The sequence below is a fragment of the Gekko japonicus genome, unplaced genomic scaffold (assembly GCF_001447785.1).
Source record: "Gekko japonicus isolate JY-2015 unplaced genomic scaffold, Gekko_japonicus_V1.1 scaffold1202, whole genome shotgun sequence".
In the NCBI taxonomy this organism is placed as follows: Eukaryota; Metazoa; Chordata; class Lepidosauria; order Squamata; family Gekkonidae; genus Gekko; species Gekko japonicus.
This window is the reverse complement of record NW_015175394.1, coordinates 155443-168636: the sequence shown is the minus strand read 5'-3', so window position 1 is coordinate 168636 and position 13194 is coordinate 155443. Positions and strand designations below refer to the sequence as shown.

The 13194-nt window shown below is 46.6% G+C and overlaps 2 protein-coding genes across 3 annotated transcripts in view; both read right to left on the bottom strand.

Moving 5' to 3' along the window:
- LOC107122548 (neuronal acetylcholine receptor subunit alpha-6-like) overlaps positions 1 to 2160 on the bottom strand; it is a gene marked incomplete at its 3' end in the record, with an annotated part of 6199 nt that extends 4039 nt beyond the window's left edge. The window contains 3 exon segments of the mRNA XM_015425664.1: positions 120 to 344; positions 465 to 608; positions 2151 to 2160. Coding sequence (XP_015281150.1) covers positions 120 to 344; positions 465 to 608; positions 2151 to 2160 — 379 coding nt within the window.
- Positions 1 to 13194, bottom strand: part of OSBPL2 (oxysterol binding protein like 2) — a 152062-nt gene that overhangs the window by 16032 nt on the left and 122836 nt on the right. For both annotated transcript variants that reach the window (XM_015425669.1, XM_015425668.1), the window contains 2 exons: positions 10189 to 10315; positions 4594 to 4713 (listed from right to left, as the gene is read on the bottom strand). In XM_015425669.1, coding sequence (XP_015281155.1) covers positions 4594 to 4713; positions 10189 to 10315 — 247 coding nt within the window. The remainder of the gene's footprint in view (positions 1 to 4593; positions 4714 to 10188; positions 10316 to 13194) is intronic.

The following is a 13194-nucleotide window of genomic DNA, read 5'->3' as shown; positions in this document are numbered from 1 at the left end:
ATTGAGTGACTCATGAGTTCCGCCGTATCGATATCGACGATCTCTGGCATTTGTTGGCTTAGTGATGAAGCCAGTAGGCCAGGTGATAATGACTGAGGCTGTGGCTCCGGTATCGGCACCTCTGTCGGTATCGGTGCATCCTTCGATGTCGACGCTATTGAGTGACTCATGAGTTCCGCCGTATCGATATCGACGATCTCTGGCATTTGTTGGCTTAGTGATGAAGCCAGTAGGCCAGGTGATATTGACGGAGGTTGTGGCTCCGGTATCGGCACCTCTGTCGGTATCGGTGCATCCTTCGATGTCGACGCAGCCGTAGACTCCGGCAGCAACTGTGGCGGGTTCTGCAAAGGAACGCCCTCAGGGGGCCCGGTCTTACCCTCCTTAGAAGACTTGGACTGCTTGTCCTTTTTAGTGGCATGTTCCTTTCCAGACTTGCCTTTAGATGACTGTTTTGAAGCGACCTTCGATGTCGATCTTGTCGGTATCGATGCTCCGGTATCGACGGCAGCACGTGAGGTAGAAGGTTGGTCCGCCATAGCAGAAGGCGGGTGAAGAGCGGATTCCAACAGAGCGACCTTTAACCGTGCGGCACGGTTCTTTTTCGTCTGATTAGAAAATTTAGCACAATGCTTACAAGTATCTGCTCTGTGTGACTCGCCTAAGCAGAACAAACAAAGTTCATGGCCATCTGGAGGGGCCAATTTACTTCCACACTTCTTACAGCGGTTGAAAAAGCCCCACTTCTGACTCTTCTTTTTCTTTTCCATACGGTGGGAAGAGACAAATGCCGGGGAAAAGTGAAGAGGGAAGGGGGGGGGAAGGCCCGAAGGCCTGAGGAGATTCCCCTCAGGAAAACAAAAGTTCTCGTTTTTCTTCTTCTTCTTTTTTTTTTTTAAAGAAAACTGAAGTAAAGAAAATAAAACGGAGGATGATCCTAAGAAACAAAGGAATAAGGTAAAGGCCCGAAGGCAGTAACAGCTATCCGGTCAGGAGGAAAGGCAAAAAGGTCCTTTCAACGCGGCGGTAGAGAGAGAACTGGCGGGATCTCCGCGCCCGTCCCTCTGGGCATGCGCGCTGGGGTTCCTGCGCATGCTCAGTGGGACTCGCGCGAAAATCCTTTGAAACATAGCTTGCTACAGCACCGGTCAGGTCAGCGCAGGCGCACTAAACCCCATTGGTGTGAAGCACAGAGACCACGAAGAAGATCTGAAGGACATGTTTATCAGTTTTGGTATTCCAGCACAGCTTGTGAGCAATAATCCACTTAAATTTATTTCAGACCCCTCTTATTTGCTGATATGTTATTACTAATACTCATCAGCTTCACACAAATGGGAAGGCAGCAAAGAGAAACGTGCAAGCTGCAAAAAAACCCCTAGCAAGACAGAATCTACATGCAACTTCTCTCTGCCAATAGGGTATGTAATAAATAACTCAACTGCCAATGGGAAGACAAATCCCAACATCCATTCCAAACCTACAGAAGACTAGCCCAATCTTGTCAGATTTCGGAAGCTAAGAGGGGTCGGCCTTGGCTAGTATTTGGAAGGGCAACCTCCAAAGAATACCAGGGTCGTCACGCAGAGAAAGACAATGGCAAACCACCTCTGAAACGCCTTACAACAAGTCTAGTTCACCACCTAGTAGGCAATAATGCTAAAAGAGCTAGAACTTCTAGCTGCCAGGCAATCCTAGGATCTCTTGGCTATACTACACACAATGCCATAAGATAATAACAACAACAACCTCACTCTAAAGGGGCTACTTCATTACAAAACTGAAAGCAACTCTGAACATTTCTCTAGCCAGTGCTATTCATGTGGGAGAATTTATTTTATTAAATGTACGTAAAATACTGAGGGGCCTGCCTTTCTCTCAACAACTGAGACCTAAGGCAGGTAACAAAGTCAGTATCAATTACAAAAGAAGATCAATTTTAAAACAACAACAGCAAATGTTTACACAAGATCCCAGCAAGGAAGCCAGCAAAGACTTAGATGAGGGGTCCCCACCTGTGGACTCCTTTAGAGTTCTGAGAAGAGGCTGCCACAGGAGAAGCAGCCAAATGGAATACCTCCCTCCTCACATCTCCTGGAAAGAAGGACAGCCTAAGGGGGGGGACTGGACCCCCATACTAAGGTGCTTACCGGTTTTCATGATCCTCCAGTGGCAAGTGTTTTCATTTGAATGGGGGGCATCCAAGAACAAGCCCTGCCTTACAATGGCCTCAACTGCTTTCTGAAAAGCGCAGTGTGTGGAAGAGGAGGAGGAGGAGACTGGATTTATACCCCGCCCTTCACTACCTGAAGGAGTCTCAGAGTGGCTTACAATCCCTTTCCCTCCCCACAACAGACACCCTGTGAGGTAGGTGGGGCTGAGAGAGCTCTGAGAGAACTGCCCCTGAGAGAACAGCTCTGAAAGAACTTGTGACTGACCAGCAGCTGCACGTGGAGGAGTGGGGAATCAAACCCAGATCTCCCAGATGAGAGGCTGCACTCTTAACCTCTACACCAAACTGGCTCTCAAGTGCCAAGGGAAGTACTGGGGGGGGGGCGCCATGGTGCCCATGGGCATCAGGTTGGGGAACACTGGCTTAGATAGTATAACATCCTCATTATGGACCACTGATTAAAATTCCATTGAAGAGACGGTGGCAAAAAGATGAGACGACCCCAGCTGCTATACATGGAAAGAATGAAACACATCCAAATGACATACTCTCAAGACTTCATGTAGAGAACTTAAAAGAAATCAACATCTTGGTTTGTGGCTGGCGACTGTTCCTTCTCAACAACAAGGCAGACAATGATGGTAGTAATATTAAACTTATTTGGCCAACATATAATCCTAGGCAGAGTTACTCTAGTCTAAATCCACTGAAATCAGTGGGCTTAGACTGCAGTAACTCTGTACAGGATTGCACAGTCAAGCAACTCAAGTCGTAGCTGTTTACACGATTGCTGTACTGTTTAACCGCCATTTACAATAAACCAGGGGTCGTTTCGTAGAAAAAGAGCTAGGGGAACTCATTAGCATATGCCACCCACCCTGACATCACCAGAAGTGTGTCATAAGGCCACACCCCCTGGCATCACCGGAAGTGTGTCATAAGGCCACACACCCCGCCCCCAACGGTCCCGGCTGCCGCCGGCGGCCTTGCAGCTCCACTGCCGAGCCCCATGAGGGGCCCGGCGGTGGACCTGCAAGGCCGGCGGGAGTGCAAGGAAGCCCCGCAAAAGCCCTCCCTGGCCCCAGGCAGGCAGGGGTGGGGAGAGGCAGGGAGGAAGCAACTTACCCTCCCTCTTCTCCTGCCTCCTCCTGGCTAAATGAGGGCTGGAAGCGGGGCGGCCGGAAGCAGGGGTCGGGGCTTCGTCATGTGCCCCGCCCCCCCATACCTCCAGCAACTCATAATTGGGGGTTAATGACAGTGTTTCTCTAATTCCAAGCTGGTAAGACTTTTAAAAATAGTGAAAAGTTTAGAGATTCTCTCTCACATGCACACACTGAATGAATGGATAGTCTCTTTTCAAGACTAACAGGTGGGGATTCTTGTGTTTACCCCTATTTTCATAAAAAAGAATCGTCAACAAGCCTGTTTACTACCAGTTATCCTCTCCTGGCCAGTGGAGATATTTTATTTCAACTAATAATGAAGAAAAGTGTGTATGAAGGGCTGTCTCTTATTGTTTAACTACTTACTACATGAGTACTATGGGAATCCCCCGGGAATGGCTCTGTGTGCATGCGACAACAAGAAATAGCAAGGAAACTCAAGCGGCAGGAACACAGATGATGAAATTGCCTTATACTGAATCAGACCCTTGGTCCATCAAGGTCAGTATTATCCACCCAGACAAGCAGCAGCTCTCCAGGGTCTCAGGCTGAGGTCTTTCACATCACCTATTACCTGGGCCTTTTAACTGGAGATGCCAGGGATTTAACCTGGGGACCTTCTGCATGCAAAGCAGAGGCTCTTCCACTGATCCACAGACCCTCCCAGGAACCGTCACTCCCCTCCTGCTGTGTGCAAATGGGGCTAATGCTGATCTTACCCAACCTACTGACCAACTTCAGCCCAGCGAGTGACCAAAGGAGCCACAGCAAGGCAGGCAGGGGCCCGCCCCCAAACCAGTGAAGCCAAGGAACCATGGCAACAATGAGTGAACAACCTGTACATCTATTTAGATCATGACTTTTTAGTTCTCATTTGCACCAGTGACACAGTAATAGCTGTGGCTGTGTTGGGCTGATCTGTGTTTGCCCTTGTTCCTGCATGGATATTTTGCTTGGGGCCAGGGGACTTTCTACCGTTTGGCCAAGTACACAGGCTATAACACCTTACAGCCAAGGCTGCACTCCGCTGGGTGCATGGCCTCCTCCACGTTAGTGCTGGGTACTATCCCCTTAATCCCGCCAAGCTCCACCCATGGATCACTCTGGGTCCCTCCTAGGTATCAGACTTCAGATATTTGTCAGTTTGGTATCTCTAACTTAAACCAAGAGAGAAACAGAAATATCACTGAAATGCACCACTTGGACTCACTATGAAACCATGCACCCACCCGCTACACCAACTGCTGAGACACTTACCTGGGACGAATTGGATGGTCTTGAACTTATCCTCCAAAGCAGTTTACTGCCAGGTATGACTTGCACAGTCTCTTGGACCTCAGGCATATCATCCACTTCATCGTTTTCAGCATCCTCGCTCTGACACAAAGACATGACAGTTCACAGTAAATCAACTGGAGAGTTATATCAATGAAGGGCCTCAGATTCAACATTCTTGGCCCTCTCTTTCAGGAATCTATCAGTTCCACAATGGCAACATCATTTACTATTTCTCTCATATTCATCTCTTTCCATTCCCAGCCTCACCCTACCCACCACAATCAGCAAACTTATTTTCCACAGGGGGTCACATGGAAGGTCAAGAATCTCGATACGGTGAAGAGCACCCCTTGGCCATGGCTTCTTTGCTATTTACTTGAGGGGCTCTTTTATTCTCTCCCGCCCCACATTCTCTTCGCTGCTGTTGCAATAATCAACAGTGACTAGAAACTTCTGTTGTCAGGAAATGTATTTCCAAGCAATAGGCAGAAGGGAGCTGGATGAACAGTACAGGGGAGGCATCAAAAACACCTAGGGTAGCATAATCCACAGGCTGTATTTGGTACACGGTTCGGGTTGCCAGACCTCCCGTTATGCAAAACAAAGAAAATAATCTGTGCTCCACAATAAACCACCACAGGTCTTAAACAACTGTATCAAAATGTAATAAGGATACAACTTGTGGTTGTTTATTGTTGAGCAGATTGTTTCCTTTGTTTTGCATACTTCTTCTGTGCTGCTCTTAGTTTTGTTTTAGGCCTCCTGTTATGGTGGGAGGTCTCCCATGGATAGTCTCCATCGCCCGCTACAGCTCCGAGTGGCAGGAGGAGAAAAATAAATCCTGCCAGCACACCACTTTCAGGTGAAACCCGGAAGTGAACAATGGATAGCTCTATGAACCACCAGAACAATATGGTTTCACCACAGAGTTTCTACCAATTCCTAGAGCTACTCCTTGTCACTTACAGGCTGTATGAGCAAATTATGTAGTGACTACAATCAGTGTTCCCTCTAAGCTGAGTTAGTGTGAGCTAGCTCACGGGTTTTTAGCCTCTGGCTCACCCATTTTTGCCTTAGCTCAGGAAGGGATGGCTCCAGAGCAAACTAAGTTATGCAGTAATCAAATCACTTGCTCACAACTTTAATGCCAGTAGCTTAGAAAGTAGAATTTTTGCTCACAAGACTCCACAGCTTAGAGGGAACATTGACTACAATGGTGTCACACACTCTCCCCCATGACCCTGCCTTTCAACCCTCCTGCTGCCTGCCAGACCAGTACAGCATACTACCCCCTCCTATGGTTTGAGCTTTTCTTTTTAAAAAAATATTATTCAGTGCTGAGCGATTGTTATCTAAATTATTTTTCTCCTTCAATTCTCCAATATCAAGGAGGATGATTACAGGACAGCTATTTATTCACAATTTTTGCTGAAATGACAAGAAAAATACTTCCTCAGTAAACATCGGATTTACAGCTGGAACCCTCCCCAAACACAGACTCATCAAGAGGGGAGATTTGATTTTTGCTCCATTAAAGAGACTGGAGATCAGCAGTGTTCAAAACAAGCGGGAGGCCAAATGGAAAACTTTTTGATGGTTCACAGAGGGAATCCATTAGAGGGTTTTTAAAAGTCTGAACAGGAAACGTATGAGCTTAACAGCAGAATATCTGTTTACCGCTTTTCAATTTAAAATAGCATCGTCCCAGAACATATAGGTACCAATCCCATCATGTGCATCTCAAGACAGTAAGATGTGAATCAATCTCTGTAGCAGCAGCTACTAAGTATGAACCGAGATGTCTCCCAGCCATCATTCCAGAAAGAGTGTCTTCACCTCCCACTGAAACCAGTGGGATTTACAGAACATGGCAATTTGAAGGATTTGGACTACTGTCATACAGGTAATCAACAATGCCAGCAGTATCTAAGCCCAGCTCATATCGCATTGATTTGATTTCTCCCGGTGTTTTCTTTGGGAGACACCTTCCGCAGCAGAAGACACAGCCCTTCTCTTCCCCTAGAACGATTTCTTTATTTTCAGATATTCCTTTCCTATGGCCTCAACAAAAATTCTTCTGAGGCTGCTGACGATAGGTTGGATCTAAACTCACATCTCCACTGGTACAAGCATTTGGAACGTGATTCCCCACCCCTCTCTCCCGCAGCAGCCCCAAATGCCCTCACCCCTGAAACCCTGTTCTTGGAGGAGAGGGGGCACTAAGGAACAGAATACCGGGGGTGGGGGGGCACTGCCATGGGAGAGAAGAGGAGTTAGGAAGATCACACACTGCAGGCGAAAGTGCTTGCATCCGCAGAAGCATCTTGTCTGGATCCAAGTGTCGTGGTGGACTTCCACGACACAAGTCAGCATCTGTTAATAATAAAGACGGCAGTGGTGGAAAGTGCCATCGAGTCACACAGCCCACTTATGGCAACAGTGTAGGGTTTTCAAGGCGAGAGATGCTCAGAGCTGATTTGCCATTGCTTGCCTCTGCGTGACAACCCTGGCATTCCATGGCGGTCTCCCATCCAAATACTAGCCGGGGCCGACCTTGCTTAGCTTCCAATATCTGATGGGATCGGGTTAATCTGGGCTATTGGATGGGCTAATGAAGACAGTAGCAGATATAAAGTAATTCAAAGTAGCAGTAAAAACCAGGCAAGGATAAGAAGAGCAGCAAGACTGCAGGCTTTAAAAAAGCGATAATGAACCAAAAACAGCGGAGATAGAGCGATTAAAAGCCAGCAGTTAGAGATAACCAAAGGTGTGGTGCCAGTGACTTAAAAAAATCAGATGTTTTGATAAGCATCTACACCAGAAGAAGAGATTGGATTTATACCCCGCCCTTCACTACCCAAAGGAGTCTCAGTGCGGCTTACAAACTCCTTTCCCTTCCCCTCCCCACAACAGACACCCTGTGAGGTAGGTGGGGCTTCTCTTCTTCTTCTAAGCTCTACATCAGGAGCTTAGGGCACAACAGATTTGATACCACACAAATGTCTGTGGGGAAGAAGTTACAGTATCAGCATTGCAAGGCAAGCGCGTCAAAGCTCACTTGCCTTAACTCTGAAAAGGAAGGCATGCAGATTAAGGCCTCTGGCCTTAGTCATCGGGACAGTATGTAGGGGAGAAGGCAGTACTTCAAAATATGCCATTCTCAGACTACGTAAAGAGTTTGACACCACACAGAATTCCATTTGGAAACAAATGAGTAGACATAATTGGCGAGATATGGCCCCTACAGTTCCCACTGGTGAATAAAATCAAAGTTTTTGGACAGTATTCAAAGGCAGCCTCACATAGAATACATTGCTGTAGTCTAATCTGAACGTAATCAGAGAGCACAAAGGTGACCAAGATCACACCTCTCAAGGAAGGTCCACAGCTGGTGCCCCAGCTGAGCTTGGACAGAGTACTTTGCACCACAAAGGAGAATTGTGCCTCGACTTCAGGTGATGGTGGCGTGCTAGAGCAGACTCACCTCCCGGACCTCCCGGGGGTGAAGCTGTGCTCCAGCCGAAGGAGGGGGTGCGCAGGTTCGTCACCCCCCCAGAGACCCAGTTGAAGGGACTCTGGCCATGGAACTCCTGAGAGGTCGCCTCTTCGATGACGGAATGCCGGAGAATTGAGGCGCCTCTCCGTTCCGATGGTTCTCCGTGCTGAGAGACCAAATGGACTCAAGCAACGCTAACTGGGGCAAGCGCAGGAGATCGAGCGTTTAAAACCAAAAGTATACGAGGTCCGAGGACTGCTTATGAACGTGAGTCGTTTAAGCGTTGATTAAAGAGAAAAGAATGCTCCCCACCCTAACTACGCAATAGAGAATAGGCGAGCGAGGGAGGGACGCCTCACGAGCGCATGAACCTTTGAGCGAATGAGGAGGGGAGCGGAAGAATAAGCGGTTAAAACTGTTAAGAAGTACTTAAAAAGGAGTGTTTGAGCGTTTAAACGCATATTCAGAGACTTTCAAAAAGTTTGCGAAAGTAAACAATCCGAGAAACATGGCGGGGAAGAGGCCGGAAAAGGAGAAACTTTTGAAAGCGAAAGGAATTGAGAGCCCAAAACCGGAAGGAACCAACGAGCGGGCAAAGACTTTGGCAGAATCCATGCGCCCCCTAATGGACCAGTTGAATAACTTCAAGGAACAGATGACCAAAGTGACTCAATGTATCACGGCTCAGCAAGACCAGATAAACGAGACTCTGAAAATGATGAATCAAACAGCTGAGAAGGTGAAAAAAGTGGATGCCACTGCACAAAAGGTGAAGAAGAAAGTGAAACAACTGGAAAAGAAGCAAGTCTCCACAGAAGATCTGCTGCTGCAATTACAAATGGAAAAGGCTAATATGATCCTTCGCTTCCAGGGCATGTCAGAGACTAAGGGTGAGAATCTAAAGGAAATGATGAGTGAAATACTGGCCCCAGTGACAGAGATGATGGTGGAACAGTTGATAAGCGATATGGATGTGGCCTATAGGTCATATTCAGGATATATAAAGAAAAATAATCTGCCTGGGGAAATTGTCGTAAGATTCTCGAAGAGGCATGTGAGGGATGAAATCCTGAAAGCAGTATCTGGAGTACCCCTGAAAGTGGTGTGTAACCTTCAAAATCAAAGATAAAAAAGAAAAGATTGACTCTGTTCTGAAAGCTCGGGAATTTTTAAGAGTCCAGTTGGGAGGGCCAGAGGAGGAAGAAAAAGAAGGGGGGGACAGTAAGTCCAGTGGCGAGCTGGACTCGGATTCTTCCAGAAAGGACTCTCTTTCAGAGAAAGGGGCAGCAGTTCCTAAAAGCCCTTATAAGTTGCGGAAGAGACGGGGCAAGGAGAAGTGAAGGCTGAAGGACTCTGATGTGTGCTTTTTAAAAATGCTGAATTGAGATGCTTGGGGGTATTTCTTAATAACAGTTGAATTTAAGAATTTTAAAAGACAATGATATATTTGTCAGTTTGTAAAGGGACTAGTGGAATTAAGACTTGATGTTTGTGTAAGCTGATTAAAAGATCTCCTCTCTTGGGTTTTTAGGTATTAGTGGGTATCTTTACTTGTCCCTAGATGTAGTCCCTTATCCTATTTCTGTTGTAGTTTGTAGTGTTTATAAAAATGTAATTAAAAAAATCCCCTTTGGGGGGCTCCAAAAAAAACAGAATTGTGCCTCCACCCAAAGATGCAGATCTATTAGATCCCTCAGTGTAGTAATATGCTTGTTATGTGAGAATACAACCATGTCCAGAACAGGCTGAAATCTAGAGTTCCTGACTGGCCTGTCCATCAACCAACAAACTCCCAGTCTCATCTGGACAGACTATCTCCAAGCCATAACCGTCTCTCAGCACTGGTTCAGAACGTCTACTGTCTCACCTGACTGAGATGAACAACTGATGACATCTCATGTCAAATCTCTAGTCAGTCTCTCCCAGCTGTTCCAAGTAGATGGTAAACAGCTCAGGGAACAAGATGGCATCCAGCCATCCAGACAGAAATGGAATCACCAGAGAGCAGTGCCCCAATACCCACCTCAGCCAATCTTTCCAAAAAGGATGCAGTAGTTGATAGTATCAAAAAAGATTACCGGTTTGGGTTTCTTCTGGTCACTGCCACCTCGCCTTTCATTCTTTTTGGAGCTTTCGTAAGTCGAAGGATCGATACACCACAAGCATTCTGTCCATTTGCCATAGATCACTGAGAGTTTCTTCTTACTGTTTATTGGGGGGGAGGAAATGAACCTTTCAGCGTCTGCAAAATGTCTAAGCTTCACCAAAGTATGGTATGAAACTGCAGATTACTTTTAACATGGGGCTGCTGCTCAAGGAAACATTCTGATGGTGAACTCCCCGCCACACACATGTAACATGGAGAATCACTCACTGTTCTCACATCATTCTGTTTTGTTTCTCTCCATTTCCACTATCCAGTGGTATTGAACTGGGCTAGGCAACTGCATGACATGAGGAAACAGGTTAAGTGATCCTACATGTTATCCTGGAAATGTAGTAGTTGGCCAGAGGATGAGGAATTGGACAGATTGCAACATTTAGATTCATTTTTAGGCCACACATTCTTTAAATAATAGCAGTAGTACTGCATTTTTTAAAATTTGCCAACGTTTAAATGCACATAGAAAAAAGGAGACATTTTATTCCTGAAGATACCACTGTTCATTTATTGGCCAACATTTTTAAAAATCACAAACATACATGTTAAGTTCTCAAACTTAAGGGCTATGTACAGAGTAGCTGATTCTTGCCATTTCACTGTTACAGAGTGAGAAAAGAACATGTTAAGGACTGGTATTTTCCAGGTATTTTTAAAGCTGAATACAGATCAGAGAATCTGACTGGCTACTGGCATAGCTGATCCCAAATTAAGTCTATTTTTTTCGGCTTTTTTCCGGGCATATTCGACCAAACTGAATAGTTGATGGGGGAGAAGTTTAAAAGGCTACAAAGTTAACTTTCAGTTCTTTCCTCTAAGGCTCTTTCCCGTCTTTTTGCTCTGGTTTCCAGGGCAACAGGAGGGAGGGGGAGGAGGCATCTCTGCAGCCCAATGGCAAAAGCACCTTAGGGGGTTAGAGCCAATCATTGCAATGCTTTTGCAAATGGCATTGCACTGCAGGTCTGCAACTTGCAAGGTTACTGGCTTCAAATGTGAAGTCCAACTAAGTAACTACCTTGATTCCCTCACCCATTTCCCCGGGAACAGAAGGGAGGGGGGAAGGAGCAATGGCAATTTGGCAAATAGGATTTCAGGTTAGGGGGAACGCTGCTCCTTAGCCAATCACAGAAGTCTAGTGTTGTTGTTTTTTTTAAAAAAAAATTATGTGCCTAGGCAAAGAGCATAAAAGCAAGGATCTGGCTGAGCTAGACTCTATTGCTGAGAGAGGTTTGCAGACTGTGCACTGTCTTTGGCTTCAGCTGCTGCTATGAGCCTAACTCCTGATTGCCTGGAGAAGAGTGAAGACAACGACTGGTTTGACTAAACAACATTTTAAAACGTTTTCTTATTTTACTGTTAGTTGTTCTTTGGGCTTGGTGGGTGGTAGGTTGGGGGGGGGGGGGAGGCCAAGGGCCTTAGGCTTTTTTGGTTCCCTTTGGTTTTATTCTTAGGTTTTAGTTCCTTCTGGTTTTGTGGTTTGCAGTTGTTTCTGTGGCGTTCTGTTGTTGTTTGGGTCTGGTGGTAGGTTGTATGTGTGGGGAGGCCAAGGGTTCCTTCCTTCTGCTTTGCTTCTTTGGGGTTGGTTTAAAACCTGGTCAACTTATTCCTTTTTGGTTCTCTTGAGGGGGCTTGTGGTGGGTTCTGCTTGGTTTATTAAAAAAATCTCTTTATTTTACTTGAATTTTTCTCTCTCTCTTCTTCACCATTCTTTGCTCCCCCCCCTTCTTTTTCTCTTTTTTTGGGAGTTGGTGAGGGTGAGGCTGTTGCTTGTTTCCTCCGCTCCCCCCCTCTTTTTGATCTGGTGTGTGTGCGCGTGAAGGGGCTTTTCATTTAGGTTCTTCTTGCTTTCTCTTCTAACTTAAGTCCCTTTTCTTACCTTTCCCCCCAGTAGTTTCTTTCCCCATATTTCTTCCCTTTAATTTCTAGAAGGCTGGTTTTAGGAGGGAGGGGGGTGTTGAAGTTCACTGTTATGTGTTCCAAGTGTGTGCTGCTGGGAACTAGTAGGTTGGCACTGGGTTGTGCTGCTGGGCACTAGTGCACCGGTTAGGGATGTGCATTTCGGGATCCCGAACCGAAAAAAAAGCCGAAAATAACGATTTTCGGCTTTTTTCGGCTTTTGGGATCCCGAATTAGCAATTTATGAGCTTGTCCGAATCCCGAAAAAAATTCCCGAAAAATTCGGGTCCATTATAACCAATGGGGCCATTGAAGTCAATGGCAAAAATCCTCTTGAAACTTTGCGGGGGGCTGGGGGGGAGGGGGTTTGGGGTAGAGGCTCCAAACTTGGAGGGAGCTCACTGGAACCTCTTCCCAACATGCCCACCAAGTTTCAAGGCGATTGGACAAGGGGGTACAATTTTATGGCCCCCCAAACAGGTTGCCCCCAGATCAGCTTGCTGCAGTTTATTCGCGGTTTGCCGCCGAAATTCGGCGGCAATTCGGCAACATTGTATCCTATGGACCTTGGAGTGGGTAAGCTCCAAACTTGGAGGGTGGTTACTAGAACCTCTCCCCTACATACCCACCAAGTTTCATGAAGATTGGACCAGGGGGTCCAATTCTATGGGCCCCCAAACAGGTTGCCCCCATCCCAGCTTGCTGCAGTTTAGTATTTTTTTTTCCCACCATAGAGAACAATGGAGGGATGGGGGCAAACTGTTTGGGGGAGCATGTTTGCAAACTTTTGCCAGACCAGCCAGCCCCAGCCACACTGCAGCAGAGAAGAACCATACAAGTGCCCCCCCACAACCTGTGCCGCCAAACTGGGTGCCCAAAACCCCAAAACCAACACAACTTGGCTCAAACCAAAGAATCTCTCTACAGCAGCAGCACTGAGGTAGCATGTCTGTGCATTACCAATGCCAGACAGACAGGCCCAGCAGCAGGACCAGAGCAATCTGCCCCCCCACAACCTGTGCCAAGG